Consider the following 16,783-nt stretch of genomic DNA (forward strand, 5'->3'; position numbering starts at 1 on the left):
TGTGGTCTCTGTCTGTCAAGTAAATAAATAAATAATCTTTAGAAAAGCATGTAAATCAGAGTACTCACTCTTCCACTTCAAATGCTTTAGGGTCTTCTAATAGCACCAGAGTAAAACTCAAACTCCCTACAAGTCTAAAAGACCCTGATGCCTCTGTCTCCTAGCTATCTTGTTATCGTAACCAACTCTCCCTCTCTCACTCTACTCCAGGCTTCTTGCAGTTCCACTAAAGCACTAGTTCATTCCCACCTCAGGGCCTTTGCACATACTGTTCCCTCTGTCTCAGCTACTTCTTCACAGTAATTCTTGCTGGATTTTCATCATGCTTCAGAGCTTGGTTCTACTGTCTCTTCCTGAGAAAGGCCTTCGTGAAGCCACCTTATCCTTAGTCGTAGGCATCTGCTCCACTTCTTATCCCATCACCCTGTTACTTTTCAGGAGTTCTCATAACTGGAGGTGATAATCGTGTCTTTCTCATGTGTTTTGATTACCTATGTCCTGACCCTTTCTCCCTCCCTGAGGACAGACCTCTGCCTGTCTTGGTTCCTCTGTCCTGGTAAGGGAACACTTCCTGGTTCTTGACAGGAATTCAAAGAATATTTGATGAATGAATGAATGGAATGAATGGATGGATGGATGAATGGATGGATGGATGGAAGCCAGCTGGCATTGACCGGGACACACAGGCCAGAGGAGCCCCTGGCCCTTGCTTGCAGAGGCAGCTCTTCAGACGAAGGCAGAGATGATACACGTCTGTTGCCTTCCGTCCCATGTTTTCGCCATATGACTTGCTGAACAATGGGCTGAATTGCACATGCTATAACTTGGAGTTTTCTTGCTTTTGTGTGTTAATAACAAAAAGATGGAACATAGCTTACCACACATTTTGTGTTTGTTATCTATATGTATATAAAACAGATGTCGGTGCTACTAGCCAACCCACATGTGAAGTGGAAGGGAAACAGAGTGATTAGAGAGGGAGAGAGGGGGCAGGTGCTGCCTGAGACTGTGGCCACGTCTCCGGAATTATGTGTGCCTCCCGTGGAGGGCGGGGTCTATCCAAAAGGTCATGGGCAAGGCAAAGCTGGACACAGAGATTTTACAGCCCCATGGCCCCTGGGATAGGGTCCAGCTCCTCGTGAAGCATGACACAGAATGTGCTCCCTGCGCTCCTGCCCAAGTCTTCCTCAGCCTCAGTGATTTCCTTTCCCAACTCCACTCACTCCCAGACATACCTGATGACTGTCACTTCCAGGATGGACCACTCCATCTCTAGCCTCTGAACCCTCCCTCTACATACTCCACCTCTGACCACGGCCTGCTCATCCCTCCTGGCCTTCCCTCAGCAATCTTTCACTCAAATGTTTGAGACTGAGTGCCTCTGACATGCCTTTGTATAGCTACCTTCTGAAACAAGGAAGACCCCAAACAAACAAACAAATGCACAATGAAAAAATGTCTCACATGCGATGAAGGACAAAATATGGGGCTTAATTAAAAAGACAGAATTAAGCATTCATGCCACCATAGTAGCCACTTTGCAGGGCAACTAAGTAGCCCTAATTGATATAGAGTATTTCTTTAAAGAAGATTCCAGTGAGTAGACTCTAAAACGCAGTGTTGAGGCTGGGGCAATGTAGGGGTCCTGGGACCCGGGTAGGAGCAGTATTCCATCATGGACATTGTTTGGAATGGCAAAGCTATGGGAATGATGCAAACTGATAACTCTTATTCCATTTCTCTTTTTTTAAGTTCTTCACAGACAATGTAAGACAAAGTAAGAATAGTAAAACCACAGGAGCCAAGAGGAGAGCCTGAGAGGAAAGCCAGGAAAGGGTTTTCACTTCCTGGGGGAGACCGGACTTGAGGTCCAGCCTGTCCTCTCAGGCCCAACACCCATTACAGTCACCCCAGGACCCAGCTAGTCCACACTGACTTCACTCAGCAAGATCTGCTCCATCTGACCCAAAACTGCTCAGAAGTTGGGCCAGGGTTTTTCCCAGGAATGAAGGCAGGCCAGACAGGGGAGGGACTTCAGTGGGTATCAGGGCAGGACCTCTGACTAGGACCCCGTGATCCCTGGGTCTGGGAGAGTTGGACCCAACCCATGAGCAATGAATGGGTGAGGCTTCCCCCAACTCCCAATCACCTCTATGAGTTAAGAAAACCATCTAAATGGCCCACCACCCTGTGGAGAATCATCTAAATGAAACCCCTGCTTTCTAGAAATAGCTTTGAAATCAATGTACTGGACTTCAGCCTTTGAGGCACTTTTCCACCATGGTCAGCAGCTGCTTCTTCAAGGGCCTCACTGTGCATGACCAATGTGGTCAGGTCTTCAGTGTCCCTCCACTTCAGGTGCTCGAGGATGGCCATGGTTTCATTATAGAGCTTTTGCTTCTTATCAGGCGGCAGCTCCATTATGGTCTCAGGAATTGGCTTGAAGTGTCTGCTTGTCATCCATGTACTTAAGAGGCTCCCAACACCCCCCGCCTAGAAAACAAGGAAGGTTCAATTAGTTGGTTCAATGTATGCTCTTGCTGGAAGCACGTCCACCACCATGACGAGTGAGCACATTCACACACAGGCCAGATTGGGCTCTGCTTCATGCCTGCTCCACCCGTTGGTGCAGGGGGCAAGGGTTTCTGGGGTCCTTGTTCCATTTGGCTCAGATAACTGACACCCAAGATGCCCTTCCCTAAGCTGTGCACTCACAGACGCAGCACAAAGCATCTCCCACTGCACAGCTCTGAGAACAGAAATCTTCTCCAGGGTCTGCAGGTTTCCCGCTTCCCACAAAACTCATCTTAAAGGACAGAGCTGAGAACCCAGTGAATTTGCAAGGAGAATCATCTCAGTGGTGAGGCTGAGTTTTCTTCATAATATGCACTTTGCCTCCGAACTTTGGTAATCTGCAATGAAATCCTATGGTTAAAGTACCCTGTGGACAGAAAAAGAGACCTTAACTCTGGAAGCAACTGTTTTTCTTGCCAGCCCTCCAGAGTGGTATGATGATAACTATAAAATAGAGCTTACTCAACTATTTCTCTTCCTGTCACCTCAAAAAGGGCATTATTTTGAAGTGTAAATTTATGATCGATTTAAGGCATATGATTTTGGGACTTGAGGCCCTATGTCAATGGAAAGTTCTTCCTGAGCAGGTGGGATGTAGGTTTGCTACAGGAAGGTGCCCTGGGGCAGGTGTCTCCAACTCAAGTGCCTTCAGGGAGCAAGCAGTAGATGAAAGGAATGAAGAAGGATGAGTGAGCCTGTGGGTGATGGTGAGCTGGGTCCCTATCTAAATGGGCAGTGGCACTGTTGTTCAACAGAATACTAGAAGTCCTAGGCTCAGCAATCAGACAACAAAAAGAAATAGGAGAAGTTCAAATTGGCAAAGAAGAAGTCAAACTCTCACTCATCCAGGATGACATGATACTTTACATGGAAAAACCCAAAAGATGGCACCCCCAAGTTTTCTAGGACCTACACAGCTGTTCAGCAACATAGCAGGATACAAAATCAATGCACAGAAAATAGTTACATTTCTCTACACCAACAATGAGCCTGAAGAAATAGAAATTAAGGAACCAATCCCATGTACAATTGCACCAAAACCATAAGACACCTAGGAATAAACTGAACCGAAGAGGTAAAGGATCTGTACTCTAAAAACTACATAACACTTATGAAAGAAATTGAGGAAGACCCAGAAAGATGGAAAAACATCTCACACTCACGGATTAGAAGAGTAAGTATTGTTAAAATGTCTACGCTGCCCAGAGCAATCTATATATTCAATGCAATCCCTATCAAAATACCATCGACGTTGTTCACAGAGGTGAAACAAACAATCCCAAAATTTGTATGGAACCAGAAAAGACCCTGGACACCCAGAGGAATGTTGCAAAGAATGCCAATGCTGGGGGCATCAGAACGTCTGACTTCAAGGGCGCCTGGGTGGCTCAGTGGGTTAAGCCACTACCTTCGGCTCAGGTCATGATTTCAGGGTCCTGGGATCGAGTCCCGCATCGGGCTTTCTGCTCAGCAGGGAGCCTGCTTCCCTCTCTCTCTCTCTGCCTGCCTCTCTGTCTACCTGTGATCTCTGTCTGTCAAATAAACAAATAAAATCTTAAAAAAAAAAAAAAGAATGTCTGACTTCAAACTATATTACAAAGCTAGTATCATCAAGACAGCATGGTACTGGCACAAAATCAAAGACATTAACCAATGGAACAGCATAGAAAGCCCAGAAATGAACCCTCAACTCTATGGTCAACTAATCTTTGACAAAGCGGGAAATAATACTCAATAGAAAACATATAGTCTCTTAAATAAATAGTGCTGGGAAAATTGGATACCCATATGTAGAAGAATGAAAATGAATAATTTTCTTTTCCCTACCCAAAGGTAAACTCAACACGGATGAAATACTTCAATAGGAGACAAGAATCCATCAAAATCTTAGAGAAGAACATAGGCAGGAAACTATTTGACTTCAACCATGTCAACTTCTTCCTAGACATCTCCAATGTCAAAGGAAACAAAAGCAGAAATGAGGTATTGGGACTTAATCAATATAAAAAGCTTCTGCACAGCAAAGGAAACCATCAACAGAACTAAAAGGCAACCTACAGAATGGCAGAGGATATTTACAGATGACACTACAGACAAAGAGCTTATATCCAAGATCTATAAAGAACTTCTCAAACTCGACACCTAAAGAACAAATATAATCCAGTCAAGAATACTGTTATGTCGAAAATAAATAAAAAATTTTAAAAAACTAACAAAATAAAGTGGGCAGAAGTCATGAGCAGATATTTCTCAAAAGAAAACATAGAAATGGCCAAAAAACACATGAAAAAATGTTCCACATCACATGGCATCAGGGAAATAAAAATCGAAATTAAAAATGAGATACCACCACCAGTCAGAATGGCTAAAATTAATAAAGCAGGAAACAATAAATGTTCGAGACTATGTGGAGAAAGTGGAAACCTTCTATGCTCTTGGTGGCAAGGCAATCTGTTACAGCCACTCTGGAAAATGATATGGAGGTTCCCAAAGAAGTTAAAAAAAAGCCCCACTGGGGTACAGATGGCCCTTCTTTTCACTCCATCTGTATCTTTGGGGTAAATACCCAGGAGTGCAATTGCAGGGTCATAGGGAAGTTCTATTTTTAATTTCTTGAGGAATCTTCACACTGTTCTCCAAAGAGGCTGCACCAACTTGCATTCCCGCCAACAGTGGAAGAGGGTTCCCCTTTCTCCACATCCCCTCTAAGACATGTTGTTTCCTGTCTTGCTAATTTTGGCCATTCTAACTGGTGTAAGGTGATATCTCAATGTGGTTTTAATTTGAATCTCCCTGATGGCTAGTGATGATGAACATTTTTTCATGTGTCTGATAGCCATTTGTATGTCTTTATTGGAGAAGTGTCTGTTCATATCTTCAGCCCATTTTTTGATATGATTGTCTGTTTTGTGTGTGTTGAGTTTGAGGAGTTCTTTATAGATCCTGGTTATCAACCTTTTGTCTGTACTGTCATTTGCAAATATCTTCTCCCATTCTGTGGGTTGCCTCTTTGTTTTCTAGCAGCAACGGCCACGGTTGCCAAACTGGAAAGAACCAAGATGCCCTTCAACGGATGAATGGATAAGGAAGGTGTGGTCCATATACACTATGGAGTATTATGCCTCCCATCAGAAAGGATGAATACCCAACTTTTGTAGCAACATGGACGGGACTGGAAGAGATTATGCTGAGTGAAATAAGTCAAGCAGAGAGAGTCAATTATCATATGGTTTCACTTATTTGTGGAGCATAACAAATATCATGGAGGACATGGGGAGATGGAGAGGAGAAGGGAGTTGGGGGAAATTGGAAGGGGAGGTGAATCATGAGAGACTATGGACTCTGAAAAACAATCTGAGGGTTTTGAAGGGCCAGGGGGTGGGAGGTCGGGGTACCAGGTGGTGGGTATTATAGAGGGCACGGATTGCATGGAGCACTGGGTGTGGTGCAAAAATAATGAATACTGTTATGCTGAAAATAACATTGGGGAGGGTATGTGCTTTGGTGAGTGCTGTGAAGTGTGTAAACCTGGCGATTCACAGACCTGTACCTCTGGGGATAAAAATATAAGTTTATAAGAAATTAAAAATTAAAACAAAAGAATAAATTTAAAAAAAATAGAGCTCCAATATGACCCAGGAATTGCACCACTGGGTATTTATCCCAAAGATACAGATGTAATGAAATGAAAGCACCTGCACCCCAATGTTCATAGTAGCAATGTGTGTGTGTGTATATATATGTATACATGTATACATGTATACATATATATACACATACATACATATATATGCAATGGAATATTATCATCAGAGAAGATGAATATTACTATTTACACCCACATGGATGGAACTGCAGGGTATTATGCTAAATGAAATAAGTGAATTAGAGAAAGACATATATCATATGGTTTAACACATATGTGGGCTATAAAAGTGCAGAGAAACATAAGGGAAGGTAGTGAAACCCGAACAGGGGAAAAAAAAAGAGAGGGAGCAAACCAGGAGAAACTCTTAATTATGAGAAACAAATGGAGTGTTACTAAAGGGGAGGTAGTTAGGGTGTGAGGTAACTAGGTGATGGGCATTAACAAGGGTACAGGTTGTGATGAGCACTGGGTGTTACATGCAACTGATTAATTGTTGAACACTACATCTGAAAATAATGATGTACTATTTGTTGGATAATTGAATTTAAATAGAAATAAAAAATAAAGGAGCAGTGGCTACCTCTTGACAGTTCATTGCTACCACACAGAATGCAAGAGGTATATCCTGAGAAGTCTCATGATTATTAAATATTGATGATAAGATATTAATAGATGCAGCCCAGCTAGACTTAGGGACTCTCTTTGAAAGAGCAGAGTGTGGAAAGGGGAGACATTGACTTCAAAGGGTATGTGCTTTGGTGAGTGCTGTGAAGTGTGTAAACCTGGTGATTCACAGACCTGTACCCCTGGGGATAAAAATATATGTTTATAAAAAATAAAAAATTAAAAATAAATAAATAAATAAATAAATAAGCTGCTAAAAAAAAATGGACAAACCTGGCAAAGACCACCTTCACCATGTAATCAAGTTGGGCATCGCCAGGGAGGACTGTGGGTGTCACATGTCCCTAAAATGGCACTATGAGACAGGTGCTCTGCCTCTGTCTGTGGTATGCTTCCTGGGGGTCCACAACCCCAGGCTAAGCATGAGAAAACATCAGACAGACCCAAAAGGAGAATCATTCTACAAATACCTGCCCGGTACTCCTCAACAGTACCCAGATCATAAAACAAGCCAAGTCTGAGAAACTGTCGCAGTTTCTGAGGATTAATCCTGAGATTATCCTGAGGATTAAATGCATTGTGATCTTTTGAGCTGGATTCTGGGAAAGATCTTAAGACAAATGAAAATATCTTAATGCCTAAACTGGAAAAGTACAAATAAAGCCTGGAGACCAGTTAATAGTAATCCATCAGTGTTAACTTCATACTTTTCTCAAGTGCACCATGGTGGTAACATTACGGAAACTGGGTGAGGGATATCTGGGCATTCTCAGCACAGTCACCAATGTGTCTGTAATTCTACTACTTTTGCAAAACTAAAGGTTTATCTGAGAGAATAGAACCCAGGCCAGAGAGAACCCTGTTATGGGCTGGACCCTGCCAACAGGCAGTAAAACCTGCACCCACTCAGGAAGCCAAGTGTGGAGGCCTCTGGAAACATACGGCTCCCCTGGGGCTGAGCCCAGGCCAGCATCGGGCCCAGGAGACTGAACACTGCCCCTGGTCACCTTCCCTCTGTTCCAAAAGAAGGAAGGATTCGGGGAGGGAAAACCAGTCATTTACAAATTTTACTGAACTTTCCCCACAACACCCATGAAGCACTCTTTGCCAACAAGAGATACACTCATATGCACTAAACCAATATTTGATTTAGAACAACACTTCATGCAAAAAGTCACCAGGAATATCAACCAGCAAATTACTAGCTCTTTGCACAAAAGAAAATTCCCTGGTTTTCTGGATAAAATGATGCTCCGCCCATGACTAGTGGCTTCAGGTAGCAAAACCCCGGGTTCTCCTGGCAGACGTCCTGTTCTCTACCAGCTCTGACAGAATCTGAATAAGATATGTGCTCCCACTATGGCATCTGGGAACAGCTCTAGGATAAATGAGCCCATCAAGCCCTCCCCTGAACACATTAGGTGGGGCTGGGGGACAAAGATGTAGAATGTCACTGAGGAAGGAGGCCATGGCCACTTCTCCTCCCTCACTGGATGCTCCTTGGATGGTGAGAGGCTGAAGTCAGGACTCCCTAATTCACAGGTGGGAAAGGGACATGTACAGGTGGAAGGTCTGGGGCCGCCCACACACTGATTTACTCCCCAGTGTGAGCTCTGCATCATGAAACGTCCTTGAACGCCAGTCCTGCCACAGAAAGGCAGAACAGGGCAGGAAGTCATGCCGGGAGCTGGAAACAGAAGCAGACAGGCAGTCACCTCTCCAGCCTGTGCTCATGGGAGGACTGCGGCAGTGCTGTGAGCTCTCCCACGTCCCCAGCACAGGCTGCCCAGCACAGAGCAGGCATTCAGTGAGGTATCTGCTGAGCCCAATGCAGCAGACCATGCCTTTGTCACTCCCTTGTGCTGCAGGGTCCATGTGAGGGAATTCACAGGAGGTGTAATCCAGCCCCTCCTCACGTCAGACCCACACAGCAGCCCGCTCTCTGATGCCACCTGGCCCAAGGGGGAGACCACACCAGAATCCTCCCTACTCCTAAGACAAAGGAGGCAACCCTTCCTAGCTTCAAGAAATGATGGGAAAAATCTGCCAAACCTCCATTCATATACAAAAACTGGCTCTCAAGTAGAAGCAGGTGGCAAAAACGGGGGATAGGGATGACCATCCTAGAAGAGTTTGCTGCTTTTTCTGCATTAGACTGTTGGTTTCAGAATGGGGTTGTCTCCATGGATGAGCTCATAAAATGGCCAGACAGAATCTGCTCCTAGGCAGTGCTCAGCAACTCCCAGCTTCCTCTCTGCTTCCCTTCTGCAGTGACATGTAATGGTGACAGGGGAAGGAGACCATCCAAGACCCAGGACACCCTGATGTCTTCAGAAGCTGGGACATATTCCTGAAGGGAGAGGCGCCCTCCAGGTCTGCATCACTCACATACCAATTACAAGAATGCCCTGCATTTCTGAGACCTTCACACTCAGAAGCCTGTGTTTTCGTTTCTTTTTTTTTTTTTTCTAAGAAGATTTATTTTTTAAATTGTCTTATGTTAGTCGCCATAGAATACATCATTAGTTTTTTTAACTTTTTATTAATTTCTTTTCAGTGTAACAGAATTCATTGTTTATGCACCACACCCAGTGCTCCATGCCATATGTGCCCTCCATAATATCCACCACCTGGCTCTCCCAACCTCCGACCCCCACCTTCAAAACCCTCAGATTGTTTTTTCAGAGTCTACTCTCTCATGGTTCTGATGCAGTGTTCCAAGATTCATTGTTTGCATATAACACCTAGTGCTCCATGCACTTCTTGCCCTCCTTAAAACCCACGACCAGGCTCAACCATCCCCATTCCCCTCCCCTAAAACCCTCAGTTTGTTTCTCAGAGACCACAGTCTCTCATGGCTCATCTCCCCCTCTGATTCCCCGTACCTTCACTTTCCCTTTCCTTCTCCTAATGTCCTCCATGTTCTCCCTTAGGTTCCACAGTAAGTGAAACGATATATTAATTGGCTCTTTCTGCTTGACTTACTTCACTCCGCATAATCTCCTCATATTGAGGCAAAAGTTGGGTATTCATCCTTTCAATAGTTGTGTAATATTCTGTTATATATGTGGACCACATCTTTATCCACTCGGCTGTTGAAGGGCACCTCAGCTCTTTCCACAGTCTGGATCTTGTGGACACTGCTGCTATGAACAATGGGGTACATATGGACTTTCTTTTTAATACATCTGTATCTTTGGGATAAATACCCAGCAGTGCCATTGCAGGGCCATAGGGTAGCTCTATTTCTTTTTTATTTCTTTTCAGTGTAACAGTATTCATTGTTTTTGCACCACACCCAGTGCTCCATGCAATCCATGCCCTCTCTAATATCCACCACCTGGTTCCCCCGACCTCCCACCCCCAGCCCCTTCAAAACCCTCAGATTGCTTTTCAGAGTCCACAGTCTCTCATGGTTCTCCTCCCCTCCCAATTTCCCCCAACTCCCTTCTCCTCTCCATCTCCCCATGTCCTCCATGATATTTGTTATGCTCCACAAATAAGTGAAACCATATGATAACTGGCTCTCTCTGCTTGACTTATTTCACTCAGCATAATCTCTTCCAGTCCCATCCATGTTGCTACAAAAGTTGGGTATTCATCCTTTCTGATGGGAGGCATAATACTCCATAGTGTATATGGACCACATCTTCCTTATCCATTCATCCGTTGAAGGGCATCTTGGTTCTTTCCACATTTTGGCAACTGTGGCCATTGCTGCTATAAATTTTGGGATACAGATGGCCCTTCTTTTCACTACATCTGTATCTGGGTAGCTCTATTTTTAAGTTTTTGAGGAAACTCCACACTGTTTTCCAAAGTGGCTGCACCAACTTGTATTCCCACCAACAGTGTAAGAGGGTTCCTCTTTCCCCATATCCTCTCCAACACTGTTTCCTGCATGTTAAATTTTTTTAAGATTTAATTTATTTATTTGACAGACAGAGATCACAAGTAGGCAGAGAGGCAGGCAGAGAGAAATGGAGAAGCAGGATCCCTGCTGAACAGAGAGCCCAATGCGGGACTCGATCCCAGGACCCTGAGATCGTGACTTGAGCTGAAGGCAGAGGCTTTTTTTTTTTTTTTAAGATTTTATTTATTTATTTGACAGAGAGATCACAAGTAGGCAGAGAGGCAGGCAGAGAGAGAGAGAGGAGGAAGCAGGCTCCCTGCCAAGCAGAGAGCCTAATGCGGGGCTCGATCCCAGGACCCTGGGATCATGACCTGAGCTGAAGGCAGAGGCTTAACACACTGAGCCACCCAGGCACCCCGAAGGCAGAGGCTTTAACCCACTGAGCCACCCAGGTGCCTTGCCCTGCTAATTTTTGCCAGTCTAACTGGGGTAAGGTGGCTTCTCGAGGGTGGTTTTGATTTGAATTTCGCTGATGGCTAATGATATTAAACATGTTTCTCATGGGTCTGCTAGCCATTTCTATATGTTTTCTTTTTAAAGTTATTTTTATTTATTTATTTGACAGAGAAAGAAACAGCTAGAGAAGGAACACAGCAGAGGGAGTGGGACAGGGAGAAGCAGGCCCCCTGCAGAGAAGGGAGCCCAATGTGGGGCTCAATCCCAGGACCCTGAAATCATGACCTGAGCCAAAGGCAGAGGCTTAGCCCACTGAGCCACCCAGGTGCCCCCGTGTTTTCAATAGGATGAATTAGGGACACAAAGATCATATCACAGAAGCAACTGCAACTCAGCAAACATGTCCCACAGGACAGAGACTTTGTGAGGTCTCTGTGGTTTCAAAGTCTTTTATTACAACACCCCCAAGGTTGGCTGCCCTGCAAGGCTTACAAACAGCAGCTCCAGATGGGCCTCCAACCTGACCAATGATCATTCCACCCACAGCTTGTTCCAAGCTCCCCTTCTCTTTCATCTCCTTCAGCGATGCAGCACAGCAGCTTCATGATGTCTTCCACCTTGAGGGGTTTCTTGGCGAGTCTCGAAGGAAGCCTTTCAAAGGGAGAGTTTTAATGAGTGTCAGAGTATTTGCACCCAAATGTCACTCTTGCTAGAGTTTGGAGGACAGCCTCATGCAGAGAACAGGAGCTCTGCTGTATGCGGAACTGATAGCACAGAGGAAGTCAGGGAGCCGCTAGTGAATAAGCACAGGAAACCCGCAGAATGCACCAGAGGTCTTCCTTGCCCTCTGCGTAACTTCTCATTCATGACAGATTACGGAACAGGCCTAGCCACAAGCTGCATCTGTTCATCACAAGTGAGGCAAGCGTGCCCTGTCTCGCATCTATGGCCTTCTGCCAGCCCAGGCACCCCCAGTACACAGAGCCTGGCTGATCGCAGAATGGCCCAGCCTCGTGTCCTCTGTCATGTGACAGGGCAACAGAGCCATGCCAAGCCTGAGCAGGGGAAAGTACTGGGCTCCATGACCACCTTGGCCTGTGCCAACACCTGCCTCACCTGTAAAGGGAGATAAGTCACCTACAAGCTGGATTCTGGGAAGGTCGGAGGGGAATGGATGCAAAGTACCTGTTGTGAGTCTGGAACACGCGGCCCTGAGACCTGATGGCTCTAAATGACTGTTCTGTTACTGACACACACCACTGGCATTTCTGTAAGCAACCGCTCCTAACCCTCATCCAGTTCTGCACGGGGGATAATAAAGGCAGGGACAGGATGGCCCTAAGGATGACCAGTAAGATGGAACAACTGGAGAAGAAAAGAAACCAAAGAATTCCAGAAGTTTTCAGGTGTTTGCATAGACAGACAGACGGACCTTTGGAACAATGACCTAAGAACAACTCTCTGTGGTCAGCAAACTGTTATCCACGCTGGTGGGAAATGGACAGGCACACAGGGCAAAGGAAGGGTGGGCATAGAGAGCCACAACACTGAGGGCACCCCTGACAGGACCCAGAACCCAAATCAAAGTGGCCATGAGCTGGTACTTCTTTTGGCTTCAGCTGGACCCAAAGCTGGAAGGGCGCTTTCTTTCCTTCACTCCCCTTTTCATGCAAGCAGTGCCTAAAGGATCTTGACACAGTCTGGGACAGACCCTTTGCTCAAGAACTCTTGGTTACATCTCCTTTTGACCCAAGGAAAATCCAGAACCAGACACTCCTGTAGAAATCATCCTCAATCCTGGGGGAGAATTTTGAGCCCCGAGAACAAGTCTGTAGGTCTACTGGATCACCACAGTCGGGGTTCAGAACCTCTCTGCCATTCCAAAAGAGATTAAACTAGTGTCCTGGGCTCTGGCCCCTACCATGTTCTAAATCAGTGATTCTCCATAAGTGCACCCCACTTTGGACAGCAAAACTCGAAGAGAGCATGACCCAGACATCTGACATCGGCTACTTAGACCTTGAGTTCAGAAAGTACAAACAAGCACCCCACAAAAGTGTCTGTTGGACCATGTGATGTGTGGAGGCATTGAAGGGGCAGGCCCTGCAGGGGTTCTCAAGGGACTGTAGAAGTCAGGAGTGCCTGCCCCCTGCCCGCTCTGGCATCGTGTGTCCTGGATGTGCCAGCACACCTCTGAGCATCCTGCCCTTTTGCTCACTACTGGAAACCCCTTGCAGGGAATAGAATATCTGTCCATTATCCTGAAGAAAAGGGAGATGAAGCTTAGACCTGGAAAGGCCCCTCTGGGGGCTGCACTGAGCTTCCCATTTCCAGGCACATGAAGATCCCAAGCATGGTCTTTAAGGCTGGCTCCCTGGTCAGGGCACTCTGCCCAGACCCCACTCCTAAAACGGGGTTTCTTCACAATTATTGACCTGCACGTGGAAACACTTCTGCAGGGCAAGAAAATGTGTACAAGGAAGCAGGAAACAGCCATTTCACACTCTGGTCCATCAAAGAACCAAGCTTCCCACCTGCTCTGAATGGCTTCATACAAACCCAGAGGGGCTAATAAAGCATCATCATGCAAAGACTACTTACTTCTAACCTCCTTTCAGCACAGGCAGACCAGTCCAAGGCAGGAGCTCAGGGACCTGGAGCTGTGGACCTGGAGGGCTAGCTGGTGTCCCGGTGTGTGGGAGGGCATGAGAGGATGTGGCTCACCTCTGGCTGGGTTCAACAGCTTCACACCACAGCAAGATGTGGCACTATGGCTGCCTCAATGCAAGACAGAGCTGGTGTGGAAGAAAGGTTTGTCACCCCATCTCCTGAGTCCTTGCTGGAAAGCCAGCCTCCTGACTTCTTGGGGACTGCCAGATTGAGGAAGGAAGCCAAGTCCTGCTTCCCCTCTCACTCCAAGCTTGCCTTTGTTGGTGAGCAGCAAGGAAGCCAGTAAGGAGGGAGGAAGAGTACTCTGATGGGGACAGACCTCAGAGGGTGGGAATGGGGTCTCCCCTCCCCATATCACACCTATTTCAGAATCAGATTTGTCCACAACACGGGCTCTGGTCACAGAAAGCCCATCTGCCAGCCACAGGGAAGGAAAATGCCAACTTGAAGCCCTGGTTTCTTGCAAGCACCAGGCTGGTCTGCTGGTGACAGCAAGGTTCTGGGGAAGAGGGAGATGAGCCCATTCCTGGGACTGCAGCCTGGCTTTTTGAGATGGACCAGATTGTGAGAGAGCAGGGAGAGGAAGGCCTCAGAGCTAACACAGACTTCTGTGCACCGTGTTTAAAAAAAAAAAAAAAAATTAGAAAAGCAGAGCCCCTTAAGGAGTCAGAGTGGTCTTGCTCACCTGCCATCCTCAGTACTTTCTACTTCTATGTTGGAATTTATGAAACTCCTCTGTGTGGCCTGGCTCTTGCAAGCCTTGTGTCCCCACTTCTGTAGGTCTGCTCCAAACATCCCATGTGGGACCCCACTAGCACTTTCAGATATGCCCACAGACTTTTTAATGACTAAAGTGTTGCCAGTATTTAAAAACCAGAGTTAACATATATCAGAGTTTTGAGTTCTCTTAAAAAATCAAAAGAACACCTCCCCACAGACTCAGAGGCCAAAGCTAAGCAAGTTCTGGCAGGGCGACCTTACCTGAGCAGAGGTCCTTAAACAGGTCATTTGCAACCTCTCAAAGTCACTCTGCTTCCTCTTTTTATATATATATATATATTTTTTTATTTTTTATAAACATATATTTTTATCCCCAGGGGTACAGGTCTGTGAATCACCAGGTTTACACACTTCACAGCACTCTCCAAAGCACATACACTCCCCAATGTCCATAATCCCACCCCCTTCTCCCAAACCCCCTCCCCCCAGCAACCCTCAGTTTGTTTTGTGAGATTAAGAGTCACTTGTGGTTTTAAAGGCTAAAGAAGCCACCAGTCCCCAACACAGGAATTGTCCCTTCCGAGATCCCTAACATCCATTCCTGATCATCTCTAAACTTTATCTTCAGGGCGAGGCCAGGGGTGGTGACAGAGTATCCTAGGGCTCTCTCCCGGATTTGTAACACCTGCCGCCCCACCCACGCACCTGGGAGGCAGACGAAGGTGAGGCACACCCTGGGTTACTGAAGATGGCACGTACATGCGGGTAACTCAAGAGGTCTTACACACTCTGTTGGGTGCCAGGGCCCTGAGTCCTGCTGTCTGGGTTGTAACCCCAGCGGGGCTGCTTCTGCTTACTTCTGGAGTGACATCAGCCTCTCTCTGTCTCAGTGTCTTCATGTGGGCAATGAATACCTTAGCGACGTGGATCTGGCTCAACACCCCACCTCACCTGCGCCACATCCGTGCACCAAACCCTTCACCTGCTGGGACGCGACCCCTGGCGCCAGGGAGACCTAAGGACTGGCTTCTCTGGCCCCACCCAGGGTCTCCTAGCCCCGCGTCCGCCCCAGCGTGCAGACCCGCCCCCTGACGCCTTCCGGCTCACCCACGCAGGAGGGAATTCTGGTCCCCACTCACCGTGGCACCAACGCCACCACTACTATCACCGCCGCGGCCGCTGCTGCTGCACCTGCCCCAGCTGCGCCTGCCGCTGCTGCTGCCGCTGCTGCGGCCGCTGCTGCTGCCGCTGCTGCGGCCGCTGCTGCTGCCGCTGCTGCTGCCGCTGGCGCAGCTGCTGCTTCTGCTGCCCCTGGTGCAGCTGCCGCGGCTGCTGCGGCCATGGCTTCTTTTTCTCTGGTCCTGGCTTCACTGCTGCTGCAATCGCCGCCTTCATCCTCTCTTCCGTGGACTCTGATCCCATGGTCCCGGCAGCTACCACCACAGCCACTACCACAACCACTGCCACCACTATGGCCACTATCACCACTGCCCTCACAGACATGCTGTAATGCTTTGGCACTTTCACCTTCACAAGATGCCTCTCTGGCTTCTGCTTGCTAACCACACACGTTTTATCTGGGCTTCCTTCACACCTTCTTCAAGCTGGGCGAGGCCTCCCTCTTTGGTCTTTGATTCGGTATCTCTTACCCTTGGGCCTAAGGAAGCTCCTCCCCACCTTCACTGGGCTTGACGGAGAGCCCAGCAACACACAGAAGCTCAAGGTGCTAAGTTAATGTTTTCTGAATATATGGGCCAAAGACCAACATAGGCAGTCCCCCATCCACTGCAGCAGCGCGGGCCTCTGCGTCAGGTGTTTGAAAGGCTTCACTCCTAGGGTTCCAACAGAAGGGGGAGACCAGCTTCCAGGACAGAGCTGAGGTCAGGGAACTTCTTGAGAGGGGGCAGAGCTGTGTGTGGTGGGCTTGCAGGGAATCCCTCACAGGGAGCACGGAGAAGATTTGCCCCACACACCCCCACCCCAAAACACATGGGCAAGCGCGCGCGCGCACACACACACACACACACACACACACACAGGCTGGCCTTGAACCATCTGAAATCTGTAAAAGGGCTCTGGGGGCTTTCTATGGACCAGCCCACTGAATCCTGACACTGTCCTCCCACCTAGGCTGTATTACAGCTGCTCTATTACAGATAGGCGCAAGAGCTTGGTCTGCCCAAGGCCACCCAGATAGGGAGTATCAGGGTCCACACTCTAACCTGGGTCCACCTGGC

General features: G+C 47.2%; 1 protein-coding gene across 3 annotated transcripts; it reads right to left on the reverse strand.

The window, feature by feature from the left end:
- Positions 1-1,470: 1,470 nt before the first annotated feature.
- LOC131818784 (protein FAM170B-like) lies at positions 1,471-16,162 on the reverse strand. Of its 3 annotated transcripts, none has more exons than XM_059153444.1 (2): positions 15,686-16,162; positions 1,471-2,493 (listed from the first exon to the last, which is right to left on the reverse strand). In XM_059153444.1, the coding sequence occupies exon 1, from the start codon at positions 16,047-16,049 to the stop codon at positions 15,711-15,713; it is 339 nt and encodes a 112-aa protein (XP_059009427.1). In that variant the 5' UTR covers positions 16,050-16,162; the 3' UTR covers positions 1,471-2,493; positions 15,686-15,710. The 3 variants fall into 3 exon arrangements, with proteins under 3 accessions (XP_059009427.1, XP_059009426.1, XP_059009425.1); XM_059153443.1 differs by lacking the exon at positions 1,471-2,493 and adding an exon at positions 11,560-11,785 and having other exon boundaries at positions 15,686-16,161; XM_059153442.1 differs by lacking the exon at positions 1,471-2,493 and adding an exon at positions 11,560-11,795 and having other exon boundaries at positions 15,686-16,154.
- Positions 16,163-16,783: the final 621 nt, after the last annotated feature.

This window comes from Mustela lutreola, chromosome 16 (assembly GCF_030435805.1).
Source record: "Mustela lutreola isolate mMusLut2 chromosome 16, mMusLut2.pri, whole genome shotgun sequence".
Classification (NCBI taxonomy): domain Eukaryota; kingdom Metazoa; phylum Chordata; class Mammalia; order Carnivora; family Mustelidae; genus Mustela; species Mustela lutreola.

Excerpts from the sequence above, each read along its gene's own strand:
- LOC131818784 (XM_059153444.1), bottom strand. The coding sequence starts at position 16,049 with ATGTCTGTGAGGGCAGTGGTGATAGTGGCCATAGTGGTGGCAGTGGTT.